Source organism: Coturnix japonica, chromosome 7, assembly GCF_054131305.1.
Source record: "Coturnix japonica strain WE chromosome 7, WE-NBRP24, whole genome shotgun sequence".
Lineage (NCBI taxonomy): Eukaryota > Metazoa > Chordata > Aves > Galliformes > Phasianidae > Coturnix > Coturnix japonica.
Genome location: NC_140669.1, coordinates 7046626 through 7074411, shown reverse-complemented (window position 1 = coordinate 7074411; position 27786 = coordinate 7046626). Strand labels below are relative to the sequence as shown.

The following is a 27786-nucleotide window of genomic DNA, read 5'->3' as shown; positions in this document are numbered from 1 at the left end:
ATGCAGGTTTTTGCTTGTCACTGATGAAAATACATACTTAATGTTTAATAATACTTAACTTTGCTGAAAAAGAGTGCTTTGTAGCTGAGAATTTGCTCTATTAAACAGTGTTATTGAGCACTTTCTGGTCCAGTTTCCATGGAAATAAATGGGAGGCATTACTTTTGGAGTGACCTACATTAGTAAATGATGAAGACAATGCAGCGAAACTTGAGCAGAATCCTCTAACCAAAGGAAAGTAATTTCAAAATTCAGTGGAGAATATGACATAATCTAGCCTTAGAACACATACATTTGTAAGCAAGCTATGGTCCCCTATACTTATGCAACACTACATCTGAGTGTCAAAATCTCCATGCTCCCTTATATGGTTGGTTGAGTTATACCTAAACAACACAGTTCACAATACAAAAATTAAGTTATTTAGGCCAAATGTATGTGTTCTATCCCTTGTTACCTTCCTTGGGAGCTACCAAAATTTCTCACAAAACACATAGACAAGTGCTGAACTAACTAGCAAGGCCCAAAACTCATCTTGCTGGTGACTATGAGTTTCATATTTTTCCCTGGAAATCAAGTCTTTCATTAAAAATGTTGAAAAGCAATATGGGTCAACTTAAAGAGCAGTATTCATACTGGACTTGATTATTACATAGGGGTTAATAAAAGTGTACTTTCAAGCACATTTTTCTTCATTAAAACTTGATTTAGTGCTAATGAAATAGGTTAGACAAGTGGAGATGAGTCCTATTAGTAAACTTGTGCTATTTAACATCTTCAGTCCTTTTCTTCCACACTGCCTCCTAAGTTTTAACTTTATACATATTATAATAGCTCACAGGTTTGTATTTTGCTGTTACTTTACAATAACAAATCTTAGAATACAATTATCATATGCTGATGGACAAACACCCTGTTAGATGAACAGAAATACTGTAAGAACAGTTAGATGAAGGGTGGACTATTAGATGGATAAACAATTGGTTCAGTGGTCACAGCTAGGGCTGTGGCCAGAGGCTCTATATCTAGGTGAAGGTCAGTGATGAGATGCCCCCAGGATCCATCTTCAGGCAGGTACCACTCAACATCTTTAAAAGTAATATAAATCATGGGATCAAGTGCACCCTCAGCAAATAGTGGTGAAGTTGATACCACAGAGGGAAGGGACACCATCCAAAGGGACCTGACAAGCTTGAGAAGTAGGCTCACATGAACCTAATGAGGTTCAACAAGGCCAAGTGCAAGGTGTTGCATCTGAGCTATAGCAATCCCAAATATATATATGGACTGGAAGAAGAACTCACTAAGAGGAACCCTGTGAAAGGACCTCATGGATGAAAAGGATTTCATTAGCTAGCAGCGTGATAAAGGAAATCAGAGGGTGTTGAGGTGCTGGAACAGACTGCCCAGGGAAGTTGTAGATGCTACACTCCTGGAGGTGTTCAAGACCAAGTTGGATGGGATCCTGGGCAACCTGATCTAGCACCTGAATTAGAGGATGGCAAATGTACTCACAGTATGGGGGTTGGAACTAGATGACCTTAAAGATCTCTTCCAGTGTACGCCATTTTGTGATTTTATTATTCAGAAAAAAATGATGGAAAATCATATTAGAGGATTTGGGAACCCATAATGCTAATTCCCTTGACTTGAAGAAGGAACCTCAGTATTTCATTTCTTAAAAAAAGTCTTAGAAATGGAAAATGAGAAGAAAATAGAAATGGTTCTCAGTACACCAGTGTGCATTATTCCCCAAACTAGAAACATGATAGAAGTTATCTACAAACTACTACATTTTCCAAAGAAGTCATGTATGAAGATTGAAGGAAAAAGGGTTTTTAATATATAGCCACTAAAATATACTCATGACTCTTGTTTTCTGTGCACTACAAAGTTAAGGGCAGAAATTTATCAGTCTTATGATTGAATAGCTTGTCCCTATTTGTGTCAAAGCGCTAACATTATTTAAAAGAGGCTTTTTGTATTTAATAGTGCAGTTTGTCTAACATACCCTTCACTTGTCAGAGATAAATAGAATGCCGTGTTCCAGCACAAGAGAAAGAAAATCTGTTACTGCCGCGTTCTGGCTGCACTATGTGTTTCTGAAGAGATACAGGCTATAAAAAGAAGTACCTATTGTTTCTACCAGGGTTTTCAACCTATGTTGCTGGTTTCTCAGCAGAACAGATCTCTTGATGAAGCAGAAAAGACTATGTCTCTAAATAACACCAAGTTTGCCAGCTAACCCAAACTACTACAGGAAAACAGACAAGATAGGGAGCATCTGGGCATGGAATTTAGGCCTTGTAGGTTGTTTACTGCAAAAGAGGGTCACTAAAATGAGCAGAACAGAAGAATTGTTTTAAGTGGATGATGTAGAAATAGAGACTAATCATTTCATAAATTCAATGTATTCTGATAACACTTACCTCTAACCGTTTATTCTGAAAGGAAAATGACGTATAAAGATTGAACATTCTTCAGTCACTCAAGAAAACTGCAAATCTAACTACAGATTTCTCAACTGTTCACATGCTGTGGTAACATACATCCAGAGGTTTTCTAGACTGTCTAGCTGCTTTCACTTTTCACCATTCACAAGCCACATTCCTATCATCACAAAGGCATGTAGTTTATTTGTGTTACAATCATTCTTCAGAGAGGAAAAAATTCCTGTATTATCTTCCTCCTAAAGAGGTCCTGTCAGTAGCTCTTTCTGGAACATTTCCTGGACCTAACCAAGCCTCTTCCACAAAGTGAAAATGCAAGTCTGCCACCCTCTTTCTCTACTTTCATCCACAAACAATCTCTACAGTCACATCAACTTCCAGCACAAGTAGCTATCTTAAAATCTGCAAGTACATTAAGAAAGATGACTGAATTCTGTGCAATTCATCCATTCATAGCTAACACAATATTTGTATATTCCATCTAACAAGCCTCTGAGGCAAGAAGTTTCGCTGGAGAATTTCAAGATGAGGCTGGATAAGGCCCTGGGCAGCCTGATGTAGCTGTGGTGTCCCTGCTCACTGCAGGGGAGTTGGAATGGATGGCCCTCTGAGGTTCCATCCAACCCTAAGGATTCTATGTTTCTATGATTCTAAATAGACACCTGTAAAAAGTTTCACAAAGTTTTTAATATTATCGAGAGGAAGCAGAATGTTGTTCTTCATCTTATTATACTGTATGAAAGACAAAGAGGTGTTTATATATCTTTGAATGACTATTTTTCAAACTATCCTTATAAAGAGCTGCTTCATACATGAACACTTTGTGTGTCTCCACATATTTATAAAAGCTATCAATTTAATGATACCATTATGACATCACTTAAATTGCACTTATGTACAATTTCCAGACAAGCACATTGGCCTTTCATCTAGAGGAACCCAAACACAAAACTGAAAATTTCCTCTCACACTCTTAGCCTTCCAGACAGACATTGCTAATTCTCAATACAATTTGTTACAATTTAAGTAACCACTCATACCTGATGGGAGGTGTGCATGTTGATTACAGAGGTACACAAATTCAGTCCAGAAAAAAATAGCTGGAATAAAGATCCAGAAGCATCTTGGAAATTGCTGAACTCCAGCATTTAATCTAAAATAGATTCTCCTTTTCTAATCATTCTTTTAATATTCAGTTTATTCTTCTAATCATTCAATCTAAGATTTCTTTCTGAATAAATATTTCTTCAATTTAGGAGAAACAATGTAATCCCTTCAAGAATCACTGGAAAATATAGTTCCTGTTTCACACTGAGTGACAGTGTTCTATAAAGTTCTCAGCTGCTATGAAAAAAAACGCACAGAACTGCTCTTACACTTTGCATCCAGCATCAGGTGTGTAAGTACTCTTCTACTTATCTACATGCATAGCATTTCTGCAGATGTTTGTCTTTAATAAATAACTGGTCTGTAACAGGCTGTAAAACAATGTGCTGAAAACATTATGTTCTTTGAAATCTCATGTCTTAAAACCATTTCTGGAGGAGTACAAAGGTATTCACACACACAAAAAAGTAATTGTGTTGGATTAATTATATGTCTAGTTTAGTCTACGTACGCACTATAAATCTAGTCATAATATATCCAGTATGGATAACTCCCTATGCTTTTTAAGCAAGACATTTTTCTGCCTGTGCTAAAAGACTCTTAGAATCTAAATGAGGCTCTGTAGCTTCAGTTAAAAATACAGTATTTGAGAAAAAAAAAACCAACAACATATCAACTGTGATAAGTACTTCCTATCGAATTTTAAAACAAAGTGTGAAAAAAAAATAAAAATTGGACAACACATATTTATTTGGAATGAAAATGAGAAAAAAAAGCATTCAGTGAAGTGGTAGAACAGCCATACTATCACATTAATAATGAAAAACATCACCTTTCGTGAAGGAGGAAAAAAAAAAAAAAGAATTTTCCAGGATCATAATTAAACTAGACTCCTTACATCAACTCTAATACCTAAATTGGAGTAAGAATAATTTTGGATTATCAGTAGCCTAAAACAATATTTTATGAATTAGTGCTGAAGTTTCTCATGACTGTACTACTTAAAGCTAGAATTCAGCACAATCAGCATGAAGACACTACATATTAGGATAAGAGAATTAGATCTCTACATTTCTAATGTCCATGATAAATGTATTTGCACGCGCACACACATATTAACCTTACAAGCAAGACTCTTTCTTGCCTGCTGCCTGCCTTCCTTTCTTCCCTGTAGTATTTCTTCTCCAGAAATTAAATTAGTGCTACAGAAATAAGAAAAGAATCCTCTGAATAGAGAGAAGAGATACATTTAGAGAGATATCTATAGACATAGATATAAACATCACAGCAAATCTGGCCAAAAATTTGGCATTGATCTGTGAGCTCTCAGTGAGCATAAAGATCTCTCAGAACTTTCTCAGCTGTGTGCAATCCAATAGCTACCCACCTAATGCAACATCCTGTGCTGCTTCCTCTTCCCATCTCCATTATTTTTATTTTGGGCTTGCAAAGTGCACAGTAGGAGAGAAGTAAAGCCAATAATTACTGACTGCTAATTTAACAGTAGTGTGAAAATATTTGTTTTAACATCAGAGAGAATGCACAGAAAACTTAATCACTACGTCTTAGCAAAGAAAGGAAAAATCCTTATGATTGCTTGGAGAATGATGCTCGGCTCTCAAGAGCAAAAATAAAAGAAAATATACAATACAGTTAAAATCGAGTTTCCTAGCCTTCTGAACATTAGATTGAACAAAGTTACACACCTCTTTACTCCCACACAACACTATACGCATCTCTGAACATACAAGAGGAGATACAACCCTTCAGTACAACACTTCAAGAGACTTCAGCTCCTAACATGCTGGTAACTCAACACGTGTCTGAATATGAAAAGTGGTATATGATCACGTAACTGAATAGCAGTATAACCTAATCTTTACACAGCAATAATGCTAAGAGTGTGTTTCTGCAGGCTTCCCTTGCAACCCAAACTATAAAGTAATCATACAGACTAACAGAAATTCTAAATCAGTAAGAGCTATGCATTCATATACTGCTTTAGACTCACTGGACTCACGCCATAAGAAGTACATGTTGCGTTCTGTGTGAATTGTTCATGAGTACCATTTAATACCATTGCAATATTTCAGTGAAATTTCATACCTCACATCACTGGTATATTAAAAGCCTCTGAGTAGCAGAAGAGTCTGTTAACAGTGATCTGGGCACATTATGCAGCAATGGACTTGAACTTATGAAAGATATCTACACATTTAGCAAATAAATCAAACTAACAAATGACTTAGAGTTGGTATGAACTAACTTTTTATAAGTTAATACAACCAGCTTAGAGGTGACACATTTCCATAGTTCATGTGTATTTTTAACTTTACAGTTATTGCCGATGCACCGAATTACTCAGGGCAAACCTAGTCAAAAAGATTTTACATTGTTCCCCCAATTGAGCAAGATTAAAACAAACAAAATAACAAATCAAAGCAAACCAAACCAAACAACATCAACAAAAAAACACAAGGAAACAGTGGCAACTACAAAGCACTGTACAGTGTTACCTTGATTCCCTGAGTATATGAACCACACACGAGTAAGATGAGAGCCAGAAAGAGTAGAAAAAACCCAAAGCCCATATAAGTGGACTCCTATCAGCTTTTACTGAGATCACAACTACAGCATATTAAAGAGGCTTATTTCAGTATTCTGAAATGCAGTTAAGACATGATATATTAAAAATTATATAAAGATGTGATCATAAAGTACGAAATCATAACAGAGAAAAAAGAAGCACAGTAAAAAATATACATAAACATGTATATGTGTGCACACAAAAATATTTTAAGTAATTAAATTAAAAAAGGTGCATTTATCAAAAAGCAAAAATTCATACTAGTCAAGAAAAATAAAATAAGAAAAAAGTAAATATAAGCATATTTATTTAAAACACAGTTAATTTACTCTAAGCAAATGCTTTACCAACCCATAGTAAAGAGAGTTACAAGACTGCCATACCCGTTTCTGCAGAGTTATTGGCATAACTGCAGGCAGCGTCACTCTTCTTGAAAACAAGCTCATGTCTGCTTTTCTTAAAACTTGACAACCTTCACTCAGGTGATAACATGAAACAGAACGAAATACTTAGCAATATTCCTTGAAGTCTAAATTCTCACCACCCCAGACCTGTAGAGTCAGTGCAAAGCACAGAGTCAGGATGCAGTTAATGCCCCTCTGTTTATGCAAATCCAGTCCTACACAAAGGCACTTATGTAAGGCCCTGGGGTCGGACTAACCAGAAATCAACCAACCAAAGAGCTTAAAAACTTGTCTTCTGTCCTTGGGAAGGCTCACACTGATATCTCTGTCTATGAAAACAAGCAGGACAGCACACATTTCTATCACTAAGAATCCTGTTTTCATTGACCTAATAATAACAGCAAAAAAATACTCAAAACTGCACCATTAGTAATAATTCAATTTAAAAAAAAAAACAACTCAAAACAAAAACTGCATTCTGCCAGTGGTTATTGAGTGGTTATAGCAGTAATGTTTTTTTCCCTGGCCTCTTCCAAGAAATAAAATACATTTCTCAGTCAGTGTTCCTGATTGTAGGGTGTCCGGAAGGTACCTGATCATAAGAATAAGTGCACTGAATCCATTCCATGATTCTTTATCAAAGAATCACTTTCTTCAAAGCAAAGGCAAAGATCTCCTTTTGCTTAAAGTAATGCAGTTTTTATCTCTGTAACACAACAAAGTTGTGTAGCTGAAAAAAGCAGTAGGTAAATTATTACATGACCAAATATTTTATGAATTCAAGTTGTTGATCACCCCTACTCACATATTTACTTAATGCATCAACATGCTTAACAATTAAATAAGCCTGAGGTTGTTCTTTCTGCATCAAAAAGTGATATTTTTCATTATTTACATGATGAGGCAATATATAACATTTTCCAAGTTCTCTTAAAATGCTTAAGAGCAGATAACTTTTCTATTCTGTTGTTATGCAGCATGAGTAAGCAAGAATTCTGTTGTAAACCAAATAATTCAATACATTTTAGAACAGTGTCATTAGATATTTGTTTTACAACTCTTGATCAAGCTATTCATATCAAGAACATCATAACCAGTGAAGGCTGCAGGCATTCTGCAAAATTATTTCTATTATATATTTATAACATCTCAAACAATAAAACACCAGACATGAAGAGAACTATAGTTTCACAGAAAGCTACTCCTGATAAATTCTTTAATACACATCTCATTATTTAGATGCACTGGAAGTGTTCAATACTGATCTGGCAAATATTAGAATAATCCATGCTAAAATTCACCTTATCATATTGATACTGTTTTCCCTAAGTGGAAATGAACAAACCCCTTTGTTACCCCAAAATATCTAGAGAAAAGTATGAGCTACAAGAGAAAAAATTATATACTTGCATCTTAAATGTTAACCATGTGTCTAATGTATGAGGGCTGGTCCAAAAGTAATGCCTCCTATTTTATTACGTTGGCCAACAATGTCAGAAGTGGATGATGTTGGTGTGATGGCAGAAGAAGTTGAACCTTGCCAATAATACCCCATTCCATGCTGTTGCCATGCAACAGATGGCAGTGAAGGAGCAGTCTGACACGATGGATTCTGATTCAGAAGATGCCTATGAAGTAACAGAGTGCTTCTTCCATGCGGAAAAAAAATGGCACACAGTGACATTCATGGATGCTCACTAACCATTTACAGAGCCCCACCAGTGGAGATGAGCACAGTGAAGCAGTGGGCATTTCAGTAGTGGCAGCAGTGACCAAGGGCTACCTCAGCTAGTGCAGATTTTTATGAGTGCAGTGTGCAGGCTCTTGATCATTGCTGATGAATACGTATCTAATGGTGGTGACCATATTAAAAAATAGTGTTTTGTAGCTGAGAATTTGCTCTATTAAATGGTTTTATTGTGCTTTTTGTATCAATTCTAGTTTCCATTGAAATAAATAGGAAGCATTAATTTCGGAGTGACCTATGTAATTTGCTATTGTGGAGTTTTGTAAATAGCAAAAATTACACAACAATTTACTGGCACCAGTAAGATGCTTTAGATTTTTGCTAAGTTACCTTTCTGAAATCCTAAGATCAGTATACCTCAGGCAAGTTCTGTTGGTGAACAATGTAAAAACAGGAGAAAACAACAAAACATACATATCCAAAACAAAAACCTGCCATTAATTAACAGTTTTACTCGCAGCTCTTAAACAGTAATACATCACTATTAAAGAATCACAACTCAGTAATTAATGCTCAGTTTTAACTTTGAGCATATAGCAGCAATGAATCCACAGTACATAGCCTTCTAGATATTACATATAGTATAAGATATTATACATATTTACTTCTATTTTTCTGTCAAGCTCCAGTCCAAAATTCTTATGACTGTTTTGAGAAAACAATGGAATACAAAATTATTCTGGAGATCGTGTTTAAGTGTTAATTCTGTAATAATCTTTTCCAGTAGAGACAGCTATGATAAATGTCAAGTGTTTGCAATTAGGTTTTTACCTTTCAGGCGCAGTTTTTATTTCCTATGAGAGCATGTTCTCAAAATTTTATAGCACGACTTTAGAACTTTGCTGTAAAACTCAGAAAACAACTCATGGTACCAGGGCTTGATCCTCTAGGAATTTTACTCTTAGGGATGTTATATATACACATCCGCAGCACCAGAGCAACAAACTCCCTCTGCAATCTTTTTTCCTTGGATCTTATGGAAAAATGTTTGGGAAGCAATAACTGTAAATCTCAGTGCACTGCATTAGTGGCTTCCATTAGGAAAGAAACCAAAATAGTAAAAGCCATTTTTTCCCTAACCCTGAATATTGAAGGTCATTGTCTTTCCAAAACACATGCAGCTTTTTGTTCTATGAATAATATTGACCTATTTGCATGCAAAACAAAACAGGGGATCATTTTCTTCAGCAAGACTATTTCTTTCTTACCTTCTCCAGCCACATACACAGGCCAGATCTGCTTAGAAAGAGGCAAACACCTAATGTTGTGTTTAACTTTTGTTACGAATGTCAATAATTAGATATCATTCGACTTTTGACAAAAAATACATTCTGGTCATGTACTTTTACTAATGAAAGCACACATCATTTGTACCAAATAATACATCAAGGAATACTTTCATCTCTTAAATTTCCCAAACACTGAGTTAGGAGGAAAAAAAAAAAAAAAAAAAGAAAAAAAAAAAAAGAAAGAAAGAAAAAAGAAAAAGAGAGGAAAAAAAAAAAGCATCTCAACTTCTGAGGGTGTACCTTGCAGAATCAGTTCACATATGAAAGCTAAGATGAATACTGTTAAAGGATTTGACTTGTCCATGGCAGGTCTGCAAGTAATTCTGCTGGTGGACAAGAAGAAAATCAGATCCAGCTCACTTTCCAGTAAGATCAATTTATTTATGCATCTTTTCATTCCCATTTTGGTTTCCAGATACAGTTCTGAAAGCACTTTATCAGATACTACAAAATATAAGCCATTTCTACTTCTTGTCACTAAAGAAAACATAACTAAACTGACTGGGTAGGAATTATAAAGCTCTTGGTAAGTGTTAGTAGCTCCAGTGCTTTATAATAATATGTGAAACAGAGATATCCAGCTAGTAGAGGAAGGTCAGTGTTGTACTTAAGGCACTGGCTATGGAGTCACAACAGCTGATTTTATTCCTGGCTATGCCAGACATAACAGGAATGTGGGCATTTACTGGTAACAAACAAATCAGACACAGCTTTTGTCCTTGTAGATTAAAAAATATCCAGAGAATAGAATTCCACTAAAGTTTACAAAAAGCTTTGACACTACTTTTTCGTACTTATTTTTTCTTCAACCTAAGGCAGAATATTTTTACACTGGATCAGTGTAAAATCAGCTAAGTTCTTTAAGTTATTTGCTATACAGCCTGCATTTGTTGACAAAGTACTCCTGTCTACCTGTCACAGTTAATTCCATCTCTCCACTATAGGAAGAGCCACTTATACAACTAGCGTAACTGTGGAAACATATACAGGCTGCAACAATGTTACCTAACATGAAAAGAGCCTGTAAAGCGATGTGAGCCTTTCTATTCCTACAGCTCATCATACAAAGAAACACAAGGTCTTATTCTTCAAACAGCACATGCAATATACTGTCTTAGAGCACTGATCATGTCTGATTTCTATGCAAAAATATAAAAATAGAATATATTTCCTGTAAAGCAGCATACATATAACTTATCTAGTAACTTAAAGTTGCAAGTTATTTAGTAACTCGCAACATGATTTCTACTCATCTGCCTCTTTATACAATTATCTACCCATTATCTACCAGCACAATCCACAGATTCAGCTCTTCCACATACAAAGTAGGCATTATGAAGAGCATGCCATGATGGAGCAGTGCAATGGCAGAAGAAGATAACTCTACATCCTAAACTGTGCACTGAAAAGACACCTTCACATCTGTCATTTCATAGCTCTCAGCAGACTGAGTTCTTTTGCTGGCAAAGAAGAATGCACTGCACAAACTCTGATGTCCTGATCACCGAATGACTAACCCATTTGTCAGCTTTCTTCTTCTCCCTTGTTATAGCCATGATATAACCAGGTCAAACTGACCTTCACACATACATTAAAAAAATAAATAAATAAATTCTCAGAAACTACTTTCTGAAAGTCAAGAATACAAACTGATTGTATTAGAAAACACTTCACTTTACCAAGTCTTTTTTCAAAAGAAAATATGTTTAGCAGTACACGTACACAGAATTAAAGCAAAAAGAAATATGGATTGGAGGAAGAAAGTGAGAAGATATATGCTGAAAAGCTGGCTTTGGTTTTGCTGTTTCCGTATGTTGCTTTTCAGAAGGAGCTAGTTTCATTTCAGAAGCAGAAGCCTTGTTAGCATGTTAGTATTTGTTACACAGAAACCAACGAACAACAGCAGGCAGTCAAGCGAGAGAGCTCCACAAACAGTTTATTTTCCTCACTGTATGCTCAGACTGCTTGGACTGAATTGGAAATGTGTTTTGTCTCAGTCACAACAGAAGATATCCTCTTAAATCTTATTTAGAAAAGTCTGTAAGAATAACTTTCCACATGTTGATTTTCATTCTTAGAAAACCTAATAAGTATTATATTATTATATTATTACAAAAAATATAATCCCTAATGCAAAATTGTAATGCAAATGGAAGAGCTTAACAAATAGATAACAGATAAGGTTTGTATCAACACATAAGCCCCAAATACAAAGACTTGGGGTATTTTTTTCCCCATTTCTGCACAGTAGCTCTCTAGAAAAAGCCTAAACCTTTCCCCTCCAGTAATTTTTATGCTACTTGTTTTCAGCTATCCTACTAATGCTTGGCTGAACGTGAGCCAACAGTGTGCCCAGGTGGTCAAGAGGATCAATGGCATCCCAGCCTGCATTAGAAATTGTGTGTCCAGCAGGAGCAGGGAGGTAATGATCCCCTTGTACTCAGCACTGGTGAGGCTGCATCTCAAATACCTTCTCCAAGGCAACAAACAGGACCCAAGAAAATGACATTAAGTTGTCTCAGAGGAGGTTAATATCAGACATAAGGAATTCTCTCAGAAAGCAGTAAGGCACTGGGATGGCTGCCCAGGGAGGTGGTGGAGTCACCATCTTTGGTGATGTTCAAGAGGCATCTGGATGAGGAGCTATGAAATATTGTTTAGTGGCTTGTGGTAGCAGTGGTGATGGGAGGACAGTTGTGATTTTGTAGGTCCTTTCCAACCTTGTGATTCTAGGATTCTAGGACTGAAATACCACTTTTTGGGCCTGAAAAGCAGAGTCATTTCTGTTTAAAAACTCATTCAAGATTTGGGAAAAGGAGCATTCAACTATTGTTAGTCCATCCTTCAGCAGTTCCAATGATTTACTGCCTTAGAACATCTTATGTCTTCCATACACCTTGACTGACACAGCAGTTACAAATTCCTGTTTCACATCAATTCTATTCCTGGCATCCACTTTTGCCAGTTACTGTTGAAGCATAACAGGAATCTGGCATTGCCTTTCATACATAGAAACCTTCTATCTGTTTGCCTAGTGCTTGCTAGAAAAGAACTAAGTTATAATGCTTGACTTCATTCAGGAACGTATTAATGTTTAATCTTTAGTGTTAATAAATAAAGCTTATTATCTCATGGGCAGAAGTGCAAAGGACAAAGTATAAAATTGTATTAGAAGTAACTGAAAAGGAATACTTCTCCAAAATCCTTCCAGCTGGCTTCTGGTCTTATTTTGAGAAAGATGGGAAATAAAACAAAACATCCATACCACGTATTCTTTTCTTGGTTGTTCCTAAGTCCCATAAATGAGAAAGCTATTGTCTTAAGATCATAACGGCAGTTTTGTGGACACCTGGGTAGAAATGAATCCTGCTGTCCAGTTGCCCAGAGGAGTCTCCAGAGGAGACAAAACACAAACTTCCTTTGGAAGTTTCATGTTCTCAAATTATCTGAATATGATATATGAATAAGAATATCTCAATGTGATTTACCATTATCTAACAGAATACTAATCATACAAATTATACAAGAAAATATAAATTGTTTTTTTAAGCTGTGAAATTCAAGTTTTACCTGGAAAATTAACATTTCACCACAAACACTGATATAGTACTACAGAGGAAACAAAACAGCCTACCAGGACAACGTGAAATTAGATACCTGTTACCTCCTGTCACACACACACACCAAAAAAAAATCTCAATACTTTAGAAAAAAAATAAAATAAAATCTAAATTAAAAGAAGAAACACTTCATAAAATATAATGAAAACAACCAGATATAAATATTTAAGTGCAACTAGACAAAAATTGCACATAATGCTGCAATGCACTAATCCAAGAGGGGTTCTATTATGCTACAGAAAGCTACTGTTATTAATAAAAATCACTCAAAAAAGAATCCTCCCTTACACTATTTATCTTCGTAATTCATGATTATGGAAGTGCTCACATTGTAAGAGCAATAGTAAAAAGCAGAACACACTCCATTAATGCTGCTCTAAATTTGAAAGCATCAAAGAGCACAGTGAAGTTCTGCGTGTTCTCCAATACTCCCTATCAACCTGTGGAATCTGAAATCCTTGTTACACAAATAGCCCTTGCAAAGGTTTTTAGCTGCCTGCTTCTGCAATCAACAGGTTCAAAACAAATTGAAACACACACTGCTAACAATGTTCTATCAAGTCATAAGAAAACCCTCATACTGTAAGAGCACCATATAGCAATGAATTCTAGTGATTACAAGAAATTCTTGAAAACTTCTAGACTGTTTTCTTAACATTTGATACCATTACTGTGTCATTATCAAGTGCCTGCAGCTGTTCACAAGCTCAAGGCCTTAATGTAATCAGTAACAGGAGTTATCAAAACAAAACTAATATAAAAAAGCTATTTATAGCCCAAGAATGCACTCATTGAAAAATCCAATTCTGACTGCAAGGCAATCTACAGTATCTTGTTTTTCTGTGGATCTAATACCAGGTTGAAAAGCAAACAGACAGAAATACCAGTGTGCAGCATATACATACCTACCAGAAATAGGCAGGAACAGTCCATTACTAAACAAATTAGAAGCACAGGCTCATCTCTAAGACAACAAATAAACATTTCTCTCTCAAGATTTAGGTATTAAGCGTCATGAATACTACTGGGCTAAATATGAGCTGATTAACTGTAAATGAATGTTCTGTGACTGAAGCTGGAGAAAAGAAAGTTCATGTTGTTATCAGAGCAAAGGTCTAATTTTTCCTCCCTTTTAATTCTTCCTCCCACAATTGTCCTTCTTGCAACATTTTCTTTGGCCTGATTAGCTTTTTTTTTTTTTTTTTTTTTAAATCTTCCTACTTGAGGTGACTCCTATCAGGACTTTAACATGAGAGGCTTACTTAATTAAGTATGCTGTCCTGAAGGTTTCCCTTTATCTTCATTCCCTAATTGAAGGCATTCATAAAGGAATTAATTCCCTTAGAAGTAATCATTTTAAATGTGCTCAAGACAAACAAGGAGAACATGAGCAGTGGTCAATAGCCATCTCCTGCTTATGATTACAGGATTTTACCATTTCATAGAGAAATATCTCATCTTGTTAATACAAATGATCAGCTGCTAGAAAAATCTGGAATCCCTATGGCCCAAAAACCCCATTGGAAGCTGTATCAGTACATCATTTGTAAAAACAAACAAATAAACAATCAAACAAAATCCCTCAAACACATATTTGATTGTAAGAAGATCAAGCTGAAAGTAATGTCTCGTACTTATTTCCATGGAAACCATAACACATAGAGCACAATAACACTGTCTGATAGAGCAAATTCTCAGTGGCAAAACCCTACTTTTCAAAATAGTTGCCACCATTACCTGTGCATTTTCACTAGCGATGAACAAGAAACTACCTATCAGGCTCATAAAAATCTACAAGTTTATGGAAAACCATGGTTGCTGTCGCTGCTGCTGAAATGCACCACCTGCTACCTCACTGTGCTCACATCCACTGCTGGGTCTCCATAAATACTCAGCAAGCATCAATGAATGTCAATAGTTGCCATTTTTTCCATATGGAGGAATTCAATAACACCTCTTTGCTTCATAAGCGCTTTCATGTCAGACGCCATTTTGTCAGACCACCCCTCTGCTGGCATCTGTCACACAGCAATAAAATGTAACAGGATACTGCTGGTAAGGTTCAGCCTCTACTGCCATACCCCCATACTGCCTCTGATGTTGTGGGTCATTATAATAAAATGGGAGGCGTTACTTTTGGAGCAACCCTTGTAGCACAGAGTACCTGTGCAAAGAGCAAAAAGACCACAAAGCAAAAGTTAGGGGAGGAAAAAAAAACCCAAACTGTGGGTTTGGAGTGGTTTTGGAGTTAATGCATTATACAACAAGTAAGTTCCCAGATATTTCTTGTAACTAACTGACAAAAAGATGCACATGTATAGTGAATATAAAATTGTTTACCAGTCACAAGTTAATACCACCTGGTAAAATCAATCAGGCTTAATAATGATGTTTACATGAAGGTATATTCTATTTACTTAAAATCTTAATTATTGTAACGTGGCAACATTTACACTGAGAAATACAATATTTCTCAGCTTGTTTCTTCAGTTCTCAAGTTGTGATTTGAATAAACAGTAACTCTGAGAATATCTGAACTGCAAAGATCCAAGGATATTCTAAGAACTACATTAAAACTCATAATAGAAATTTAAGTCTGAGCTCTACTCTTCATTTAATACAGAATGCTAGGATAACAAGGCTTTGCATTATCAAAAATCAACTTATGTTAGTACCAAGTAGTTTACAACAGATTTTACTATACAGCAACTCTCTCTATCTGTCGCACATCTCTTAATTCAAAGGAGGTAAAAGTTGTAAACGTGACAGTCATCATATGATTAAGCTACAAGAAACACAAAATCTGAAGTATTTTGAGTAATGTAATTGTCTGTTACTGACAACTTTCATCTCATTTAATACTTTGTTAAATTGTTTGTTATAAAATTAGCAGAATATGTTTACAATACTAGTCAGTCAGATTGCCAAAGCAGATCAGAGCAGGACAACTAGAGTTTACAAGGCAATATGAAAAAACTGAGGAGAAATAAAATGAAGGGAAACAAAAAAACAAACCAAAAGCAACACATTACAGCTTCAAAAGTCAGACCTTTAAACAGCAATCCCCTAAATTTTTCAATATCCATCTTAATGATAACCTAGAATAAATGATCCAAAATTATGAATGTTATTAAGCACTGTTCTAATTAACCCAAACTGTGCAATCCTTTGAAGTCAGATAGAAATGTTTATCTGTTTGGAACAAAAGACAGCTCAGACAGCGTTCCATAAAGAGAAGATGTCATTAGCTTTCTGGTGCTGTAATACTGTAGTTTGGCATCCCCTTCCCAAGGGTCTCACTCACTCACTGACAGCACCATCAATGAGGAGCTGCCTCAAAAAATATCTGCTTAGAAAACCTGTATTTAGTCTTCTGTATTTCATCTGTCAATGAAAGGTGCGAAGCTGCAACAGAATGGCTGAACCATCTCAGTTATCCTGTCTTCATACAAACTTTATATAATGTAGCCATTTCATTGCTGGTATCATTTATGAGTAAGAACAATGTTAGTACCTACCACATATTCTATGAGGATTCAGGCTCCATTGGTCAGAAGTTAATCTTTTAAAGCCAGAGTAAAGAAAGCTGAATTATCAGAAGTAACTCAGCAGTGTTAAAGTGGAAGTTCAGTGGGCTTTAACTGTCAAGTCTTTTGTATATTCAAAGAAACTGAGAGTGTTTTTATTATTGCTTTCTTCAGTGACTTCATAATTATATAGTACCTTGGAGAGACCACGGAACCAAAATCTCAGGTGGTGAGCTCAGAATTCAGGAGGTGAATACCAAAACACACATTTCTGGAGAATCAGAGTTTATAAATTTACAGGGGTTTTCTTCACAAAAAACCTACTGCAGTGTACCAGATGTCTGTCACTCCAAACGTACCTTCTCAAATGATTCAGAGGAGGTATTTTATTGTACTGAGAAAACAGTTCTAACAGGGAAGACATGAAACTTCAGTTTTGAATTTCAGGTTGATGAAGCCTGAAATAATCAAATACAAAAGAATGATCAAATTCAAATCTGACAAACACTGGCAAAAATAAGACCAGAATCTTTGACAGTACTGATGATATTTTTTGTTTGTTTTTTTAATGCTACAAAGACAAATAAATAAATAAAATAGTTCTGACAAAAGTGAATTAAACAACAAGCTTACAGAGGCAATTCCTTTGTAACCAGTAGAGTTAGACTGACCTTCCTTGTTTATTCATTACAACGGGGGAAAAGAAAAATAAATAAACAAAAGTAGCTTGTCTTTTTGTAAGTTAGAATGTTTGCTTGGGTGGTTCTTGGACAGCAACAAAGTATAAGGTTAATTTATAATAACATTGAGGGTTGATCCCAAGTTTCACAGAAAGAAGTTTCTTTTCCTCATTAAAAAATTAAAAAGTAAAATAAAGCAATAATGAATGAACCAATGTAAAAATAAACTGCAAAAAGACAGGACATAAACATGGGATTATTATGACATTTTGCCAAGGTGATGTTTCAGCTAGGCCATCTGAATATAAGCCAGGGAATATTCTTTTTTGCTAAATTCTGAAATTATTCAGCTCCACCTTCTTACTTTTTGTCTAAATAAACCTGTGACTTTATTCCAGGTGTGTGCATTAAAATGACAAGTTGTAATAGTACTCTAAATAACTTTAATCTAATGTAACAGCAACAAACCTCTCCTTGTTGGGAGGGAACAGCCCTTTAAACAAAGAACAGAGCTTGGAAACTAGAGCAAAAACCACCAGCTGAGTCACTGCAAAAGGGAGACCAACTGAATCTGGACTTCAAATAAAAATTTTGAGCTCTTTAAGTTGGTTCTTTGTGGGATGTTTTTTCTGTTAATCTGTAAATTGGTTGCAAAGACTTTTCCCCTTTCCTTCTGCATCTCAAACTGTCTTTTTTTGTGTGTAATTTAAGAGTAAGACTTGTTTAGGAGCTGGAAAGAAAAAAGACTAAGAACTGATAAAAGAGAATATGTGCAACAGTTTCCAGCCCAGAAAGAAATCTGGCAAGAAACAGACGGACTGGAATTACAGAGTAAATTTAACTAATGCATCTTTTGGTTGGAAAAGATATTTCAACCCTAAGGCAGTTAAAAACAGTGTAAACCCTGGCAATACTATTTAAACTGCAGTTTCCAGACCTCCTTAAATCCAATTCAAGCAGTGAAAGTAAATATATAAAAAATGGGTACCGATGGCATGACCTTCCAGTGCTCACCCATTTACGGTGTTCACACACAATTTTGTGCACAGACAAGGTAGGTAGAATAGACTAAGAGGAGATGGAAATGCTTCACCACTCTACATCCATGTCCTACGAGGTTGGAATTTTTTTCCCTTCAAGTGTCCAAAATGCACATTAGATGTTATAGCATATTCTTCATTGTAAGAAGAAACAAAAGAATTATTCACTTGACAGCCCTATTAAGAATAAAGGAAACAAACAAGAGAAAGAGTTCCTATCCTTCAAAGCTTGAAAACAGAAGAAAAAGACTACTTTGAGGAAATTGAGACACAAACTAGACCTTGTCCACACAAAGACTGTACACACTAACACAATTATACTAATAAGCACTCATGTATTTACACAGAATAAAGGTTAACATAGCACCAAATAAATAAATAAATGAATAAATACTTCTGGCTTTCAAATTAATTCTAAATGCATTAAAGCAACAGTAAAGTTAGTCAATACTGTGAGTCATGTACACCAGATTAGCATACCAAAAAGTACTTGCTTGAAAATCTATCAGTTATTACAGGTCAATAAAAATGCTTGTGCTTTTGCACGGTTTAAAAGTCAAGAGAATACAAGAGTATTTCAGCCACATCTATCACTAAATGAGTAAGTACTGCATCCTTAGCAATGTACGTCAGTTTATAGAATTGTCTGTAAATTTTTCAAGACGGTACACTAGAAAACCCTGAATTATAACAGTAAAAAATAAAATTTTACCCCAATTACAGTCAAAGCTCAATATAAATAATACAATTAGAACAGCAAACATTTAAAGAAACATCTACTCTTTGCCATAAAATTCCTCTCAGTTCCTTGCCAAGGGGCTTCATGTGAAAACCCATTAATACAAAAAGGGCCATTCAACTGCAGGCTCCAAAAGTAACATCACCTATTTTATTATGTTGACCTATGACCTCAGAGGCTTATGTTGGAGGTACAGCAATGGAGGCGGAACCTTCCCACCAATACCCCATTACATTTTGCTGCTGTGCAACAGATGGCAGCAGAGGGGCAGTCTGACAAAATGGTGTCTGACATGGAAAGGCGTATGAAGCAAAGATCTATCATTGAATCACTCCGTGTGGAAAAAATGGCACCCACTGACATTCATCAGTGCTTGCTGAATGTTTATGGAGACCAAACAGTGGATGTGAGCTCAGTGAGATGGTGATGGTATGTTTCAGCAATGGCAAAAGCAAGGAGAAACACAAGCCACAATCCAGACAGCCACACACATTTTTACAAGCTTGTCATACAGTGTCTTGTTCATCGCTGATGAAAATGCACAGCTAATGGTGGTGACTCTGTTGAATAACAGTGTCTTGTAGCTGAGAATTTGCTCTATCAGTGTTATTGTGGTCTCAGTATGAGTTAAGAGTGTCTGTGGAAACAAACAGGAGGTATTACTTTCAGAGTGATCTATACACAATCAAATATGTATTTGAGGGTTTTTTTAATACAAATGATTTCCAGGAAATAACAGCGTGAGAGTGTATCTGGATTCTAAACAATAAAAATATCTGCTTGTTTAGAATACCAACAAAGACAAAAGAGGCAAGAAAATATACCAAAACAACTGAGTGTTCTTCCCCTTGAGATTCACTTCAGATTTATTTTTGCACTTCTAATTGAATTTAAAGAAACAAGGCACTAATTACCTTGAACTACTTTTGTGATGAAATACTTCTTCAGCTTATCCTTGAACAGGGGAAGAACTGGCACTCCGATGCAAATTACTCAGGTTTTTATTTCAGGAAGACTTAAAAATCAATATTAAATATATAGTGAGTTGGTTTTAGTTCATTTGAGCAAAGAAAGCTGAAAGTATACTAGTGAATGGAAAGTTATCATTTCCTACGAAAAACATTTTCCCCTACTTATATCCATTTTGATCTTAACTGGAGACAATAATACTAGTTATTAATTTTGAAAATTATAATAGCAAATGCACAACTGTTTCACATGTTCAGTTCCTTAACAGTTCTTACAGAACATGGACTCCAAGACACAATTAGGTTTCTGTATGTGAGCTCATTGGTTCCATCTAACAACAGCGAACAACTAAAATACTGTCAAGAAAGGCAACATTTCCCACTATGCTCTTAGCATACAATCACAGGTGTTGGAAAGGACCTCTGGAGATCACCTAGTCCAACACCACTTCTAAAACAGCTTCCCTACAGTGGTTTTCAGAGGAAAGTGTCCAGGAAGGTTTTGAGTACCACCAGACAAGGAGACTACATCATCTCTCTGGGTAGTTTGTTTCAGGGCTCTGTCATCCCCAAAATAAAGGTCTTTCCTCATGTTCATATGGAACTCCCTATGCTTCGGTTGTGCCCACTGCTCCTTCTACTATTGATGAGCACCACTTAAAAGAACCTGGCCCTGTTCTCTTGACACCCTCCCTTTAGATATTTGTAGGCACTACTAGGAGTAGTCCTCAGTCTTCTCCAGGCTGAGCAGTTCCATGTTTCTGTCTTTTCTCATAAGTGAGATGCTCCAGGTCCCTCATTATCTTTGTGGACCCAAAGTTACCTGTCTTTTCTGGTAATACTCCAGATGTGGTCTTACCAAGACAGAGTGGAGGGGGAGGATCACCTCCCTCAACCTGTTGGTCATGCTCTTTTTAATGCACCTCACTGGCCCATTAATGCACAACATTGGCCTTTTAATGCACCCCATGATGCCAATGCCATTGGCCTTCTTGCCACATGAGCACACTGCTGGTACATGGTCAACCTGTTCTCCAACACAACACACAGGTCCCTCTCTGCAAAGTTCCCTTCTGGCAGCTCAGCTCCTAACTTGTTCTGACACATGCAGTTATTCCTCTCCAGGTGCAGGACTATTAACTTACTCTTGTTAAATATCAAAAGGTTCCCATCCACCCAGCTCTCCAGCCTGTCCAGGTCTTGCTGAATGGTAGCACAGCCTTCTGGTATGTGCCAGCCACACACCAGCTTTGTATCCTCAGCAAACCTGATGAGGGTGCATTCTACCCCTTCACACAGGCCACTGACAATGTTGTACAAGACAGGATCCTGGGGAACATCGCTAGCTACAGCCTCCAACTAGACTGCACCTCTGAACACAACACTGAGCTCTGCTAGTCAGACAGTTCTCAGACCACCACACTGACCATTGGTCCATCCCACATTTCCTGAGCTTACTTAAGATGTTATGGGAGACAGTGTCAAAAGCCTTGCAGAAGTCAGGGTAAAGAACATCCACTGCTCATTTAAAGCACTTAATACCCTTCTATCTTTCTTCTAAGGACAGCAAACTTTATGATTTCATACAGAGTAGACTATATAATCCACAAAATAGTTTTACCATCCATACATTCAGCTGCTGATTCCATCTTCATATTACCCTCTTAAGGGTGAGGATATTAAAAAGGGAAACTCAGTCTCCTTCATGATGCACCTCAAATTACCCATTCCCAAACACAGGTGTGACCAGCTCCATGGAAAGACAATAAATAGTCAGGTTTGCCTCTGAAAGTAAGCTTGTTTTAATTACTGTTAACATGTCAAGATTACGAGACTGAGAATATAACACAAAACACTTCACAAACAGAGGAGAAATAAGACCAACAGCTGTGTTGATGAGACAGATCGAACAATGTTCAGACACACAGATGTCCCACTTCCCAAGCACAGAGGCAACCCACTATTCTGCTATGTGGCTTTTACAAACTTATTCCCATCAAGTCAGCCCTACAGACACGCTGTTCAAGCAGCACGTACAATGTTTTAAGAGGCCCATTGTAACAGATCATGAAAAGACAGTAAGAACTTCAGCTTAGGAAAACAAGAGTTCAAATAATGTTACTAACATATTTTGAAAAAGAAAGATAATTAAGTATTCCATCTCTTCAGATGTCATAGATGTTATGAGAGTGGTAATGGCACCGATAGGTATTTCTGACAACTTCTTTTATTCCCTAGAAATAGAATCTCTCTTCTGGAGATAAAAATAAGACAAAAGAGTTGTACACTTTTGATAATAGTTACCTATTAGACATAAGTAGAAACTCATTCTGTATTTTTTTCCTTTATTATTCCTGAAATTAAAAGCACAGCACAAACTAAATCAAAAAGAAAGCTATCTAAAATAAGAATAACTGAAAACACATGTAGATCATCACAGAGGCAGCAGAAAATATTCAAATGTTCTGGCAGCTGTCAACACTGTACACAAAGAACAAAAAAGTAGCAGAAGAGCAAGAAAAGAGTGCTTAAGTTTAGCTCACTTATCTTAAAAGTTATGAAACTGCAACAGTAATGTGTGTGAGCTTGGGGCTATATTCAGTTAGAGGTTTCAGTGCACACTGATTAGGTACGTGCAGACAGAGCTTTTGATAAGTAGACAAAACCTGAACATGGTATGGAAATACCGTGCCTCCTATGGAAAGCATGGCCTCCGCAGTCAACTGTTGGAAGTCAAAGCCAAAGCCAGTTTGCTCCTCCTATTTGCAGATCCACTTAGCAATCACTCCCTCTCATTTCCACAGTTAAGTAATTTCACAAAGATATTAGAAGACTTCAACTTGAATTTCAGATATACGAGTTTAACTCAATAGTTGCCATTCACGCTTAGACTTTAATAGCATTAGATTAATAACAAAAGACCAGTGATGCTGTGTCTGCCAGATGGTTTACCTAGCCCAGGCACCATTTCTCCACATCTAGGTAAAAGGCTTTTGGACAGTAACCATGGTCATGTAAGAATGCCTCCAGAAAACATAAAGACTCTAAATTTTTCAGCACTCTGGAAAATGGATCAGGCCTTCCATGCACGCTATTATTGTTTTAACTCACCTTGGCAAGTAAACTAGCTGTTTTTGTTCCTGCTTCTACCAGAGAGTACTATATTCTTTAGTGGAAAACCAGGAGAAATGGAAGGACTGCAAGGAGAAACTGTCATAAAATGTATAACAAGAGTGCTTAAAAAGAAACTGAAGTGAAATCTGTCAAGACAGGAACTTCAGTTTCTGAGAGCCTGAAGCTTACATTTAGCTGGCTTAACTGATTGTGCCAGTCAGTAATTTTAACCATGGCATGCCACAAAAGCAGACAGTTGACCTTTCCATATTAATTCATGCTTGGGAAATCTATACCTTTCAGTTGCAAGCAGAAAAATCACCACAATGAGCACAATTTAAGCCAGCAATATGAGTAATTTGAACAATTTTTTTTTTTTAAAATGTGGCTTCCAGTCCTTCTGTTCTGAAAGATGGTGTTCTTCCTGCCACTCTGAAAAGACTATGAATACTTCAGCCTTGCTGAGGCATGAAACTAGCATGAGTCTACCATACTGTATCAGCCTTGCTTACATAAACTGACCAGAAATACTTCACATTAGTATTGCTGTTGACAGAAAGAAAAAACAAAAGCAATACAAATAGTCCAGAAAGCAACCACAGTCATTTTCAGAGAATATGTAACACATGGCAAGACAGAATCTGTGGGGTTCACCAGATATAAGGGGGGAAAGACGGGATTGGGGGGGAGAGAGTAGGAAAGAAAAAGAAAAGGTATCTCATTAATGCATCAACCCATAAATCTGATAGGTAAGTGATGGCATCTGTTCTTTACAGCAGGTACACAGAAACAGCTACAGCTGGGAACTTTCAGAAAAGTCAGTAAAGTCAGTACAATTACAAGAAACTTTAACTTCTATACAAATTCATGATGGAAAAAGAAGAAGAAGAAAAAAAGAAAAAAAAAAAAGAATAAATATCAGCAGGACAAGCTTTTATATCTCCATTATTGCCCCTAAAATTATCAGAACAGAAATCTCATAGACCACCAAAACACAGGCTGTGAAAGAATAGCACCCTTAATTGTGTGAATGCTCCATGTTAGAATTCTTTCCAGTCTCAAAATAAGAAGGGAGCAATGAGACAGTTAAGTTTTTAAGAGTAAAATAAATCAACATCTACAACCTCCATTTATTGGAAGCTCTTTCTCTTTCTCTAACCTTGCCTGGGACAAGGAATACAGTGCACAAGGAGTACACCAGGTCTGTAGGTATGCCCCCTCACAGCTCCCCTTTGCTTACATTTTAGGGTACTTACAGAAGCACAATAACAAGACATACGTTATATACATGCATAACATTGTACATTTAAACATTATACATTTATATGTATATTAAACATGTAAACATTATAAACATGCATACAAAATATACATGGATATACACTTATATATAATATCAACTACGCACACATGTATAAAACATAGCCCTGTCCACAGCATTTATTCCTTCCCTGGCAGTTACTTTTTCATTCAATTATCCTAGCAAAATTAAACCTCCAAACAAAAGGAGCTGTTGAGTGATTGTCAAAACTCTCTATGCTATAGCACTAATGACAATAATTGAAGGTAGAGAGGAAGAAAGAAATTAACTTCATATTTAAGGATGTAAAATACTGTCTGCCCCTCGTTCCACTTTATAAAAAGAAAAATTGCATAGTCACATTTGCAGTCTGTGAAAGAACAGTCAATTTCTAAGCCGCAGATTCTGAAACCTCATTTTCTATAACCAGTAATGGTCTACTGAGAAAATTACACCAAATTACAGAAATACGGAACATCCTTATTAGAAAAATATTGTAATAGGTAACTTGGGTTTTCTCCAAGCCTTCATGAAACCAGTTCAGTATTTGTCAAATGATAATTTATAAATCTTACCTGTTTAGTTCTTGAAGTTGCCTTGGGCAACAGACTTGCTGACAAAACTGATGCAAATGGAGAACAGCACAGCTCAGGAAAAGGATTTGGAATTGAAGGGATTTCCAAAGTCTTGCCGTCTGTCTTTTTTCTCCTGTTCAGTAAAACACAGAATAATAACTATCACAAAAGCTGCCATGGAAATTGCAGGAATCAACTACACTGTGTGCCATGCTAAGGCACCAAGATCCCGATAGTTGCTGGTTGCAGCAATTAGCTTTTTTGTGCAGTTATTTTTTAATCAGTAGGCTGAATCTATTAACATACAGTGCTTAACTCTACTTGAAAGCAATCCAAGTATTCAGCTCTGAATATAAAGTTGTTTGAATACGGGTAAGTCTTTGCAGAGTAAGAGCATGGATATATTTATATTGGCTCCTAAGGACATTGGTAAATATTTTGTTGTTCCTGTATTCATGCCATTCCCTATGTACAAATATTACGATAGCAGACGCATGTAACTTCTCAGTCCTACTTCCCATGCACATCGCAACTATATATTAATCAAATTGAAACTTTTTCCCCCCCCAGAATCAGGAGTCAGAGTGACTGACAAGACAGAACAGTGCAGAGCAATACGCTCATTTCTATCTCCAATTGCTTTTGTGTTTAATCTCCATAGCTCCGCCACAAAACAAATGTCTCAGTAGTTTCTGGCGACTTAAATCTAATTGTGTCACAAATATCAGCAAGCAGCACTTGCAAGAGTTGGAAAGATAATCACTACTGTACTTGCGGAAGAGCTCCATTAGGCACTGGCTCAAAGCACCGCATTAATAACATGGTGATGATGCTGTGCTACAGTACACAGCTGTCACACAAGGAAATATCAGGGAGCACTTTTTCTCCTCGATTTCATTTGGGGAGCAGAACCCCAAACATCCCAGGTATTTTAGCCAGCCAACATGTAATTAGACCCTTCTGAACATGTGAGCTGATGGCTCCAAGCTTGATATTTAACTTCAGTACATTCATCATCGTTGTTCTTGATGCTGCATACGGACTGGTATAAAAGTGTGGAAAACCATCAGAGTACAGCAACAGTGCGGAATGGCAACGGTTCTGTTTCTGGAAACCCACACAGTACATTCACTTAAAGTGGTATGAAGCACTAAGAAAGAGTGAAAACTATTGTATGCAATCTTTCAATACAGCCTGTGCTCCAGTCTACCAAAATCGATCAGATGCATCATAAAACCTCACACGTTCCTCGCCCCAAACCAGAGCTCTTCGCCTTAAGGGCCAGCCCCAGCGTCCCCAGCCCAGTGGCACGACCAGGCTCGCTCCGGCCGGCGCTGCCCGCAGCCGCTGTCTATTGAGGAGCGGCTCGCTTCGCTCTGAGCGGGCAACGCCGCCTCTCTTCAGCTCAAACTGAAAAACCTCTTTTAAGAACAGGGGACAGCGGGAGATGCGCCCGCAGCGAGAGATGCTCCGCATCAACCGCATTTCACAAGACCTCACCTAGCAACTTTTCAGCGTGTCCCGCTGGGAAGAAGCCGGGACTGGGAGCCCTCCCGCCTGCCTTTAACTCTCCCCTCAGCTCCAGCCTCTCTCGCGGCGGAGCTGAGCATTTGCAGCACCGCGTGGCAACTTCGCACCCCGCTCAAGCCGGGCCGGGCCGCCCCGCCCTCCGCAGCGCCCTCCCGGCGGCCCAAAGCCTCACCTGTCGGGGGGAGGCGGCGGCTGCTCCCCTCTCGGAGCCCGGGGGAGCGGCCTCGGGGAGCGCAACGCGCAGCGAGAGCCGGCACCCGCAGGTTCTGCCGCCCGCCCGGCGTCGGGCGGTGCACCGGGCCGCGGGGCGGCCATCGGCGGCGGGGACGTCCCGGCTGCACGTCGGCCAGCGGCCCCGGTGCCGCCGGGCGGAGGCTGCTCTGCTGCGGAGGAGGGAGGAGGTGGAGGGGAGGGGGGAAGCGCCTCCCGGGCGGCGAGCCGTACCGAGCGCCTTCCCCGCACACACGTGCGCGGGCGGCGGCGGGGGCGGGCGGCCGCCGGCTCCGCGCCGCAGCGGGCAGGAGGGGGAGGCGGCGACCCGTGCCCTCCCGGCTGCTTCCTCCATGGCGGCGGGACCGGGCGGCACGGGCAGGTGCGCAGCCCAGGAGCCCTCCCCGCCCCCCTCGGGACGGGCCGTCGCAGTGGGAGGTGGCGCGTGGCCGAGCGGCGCCCGACGGCAGCGACGGCCCCGGGTACCGCCCGCCGCGGGGCTCGGCCTCTGCGCCTCATCGCCGAGGTAAAGCTTCCCCCATCGGGACCCGCAGCTGCTGCCGTCTGCCAGGCTGCCCCGGCAGGGTTTTCAGCGCCTTGCAGGTCATTAACCGAGCTGCCCAATCCCTCTGTGAGGTCGGGAATTCACGATTACGCCTCGCAGAAATATGGAGTGAGCAAAGCTGGGAAATAAAGACATTACCTTAACGCCGAGCAGGCAGCTCGGGGAAGAGCTGCGTTTCCAGCTGGGCCAAGGGTGCGCGTTCGGCCTCAGCTCCCCCGGAGTGGGAAGGTTGCTCCTTGAGGGGAAGTTCCAGCTGTGCTTCAGCTCCATGCGATGCCATCCATCCCAGTGGCAGTTCCGCGGCTGCTCTTATCAGCGTTCATCCCAATACAAA

General features: G+C 38.2%; 1 protein-coding gene across 9 annotated transcripts in view; it reads right to left on the bottom strand.

Annotated features, from left to right (window-relative positions):
- The window catches only part of GRB14 (growth factor receptor bound protein 14), a 52475-nt gene extending 24973 nt beyond the window's left edge, over window positions 1-27502 (bottom strand). For 2 of the 9 annotated variants that reach the window (XR_014948189.1, XM_085553000.1), the window contains exons 1-2: window positions 26850-27502; window positions 25148-25280 (exon numbers count right to left, since the gene is read on the bottom strand). Coding sequence is in view for 6 of the 9 variants with exons in the window: in XM_085553000.1 (XP_085409126.1) it covers window positions 25148-25280; window positions 26850-27406 (690 nt within the window). In the remaining 3 variants the exon portion in view is untranslated. Of the gene's footprint in view, window positions 1-6527; window positions 6729-25147; window positions 25281-26849 lie in introns of those variants that run through there. The other 7 variants (XR_014948190.1, XR_014948188.1, XM_085553002.1 and 4 more) reach the window with 7 other exon arrangements.
- Window positions 27503-27786: the final 284 nt, after the last annotated feature.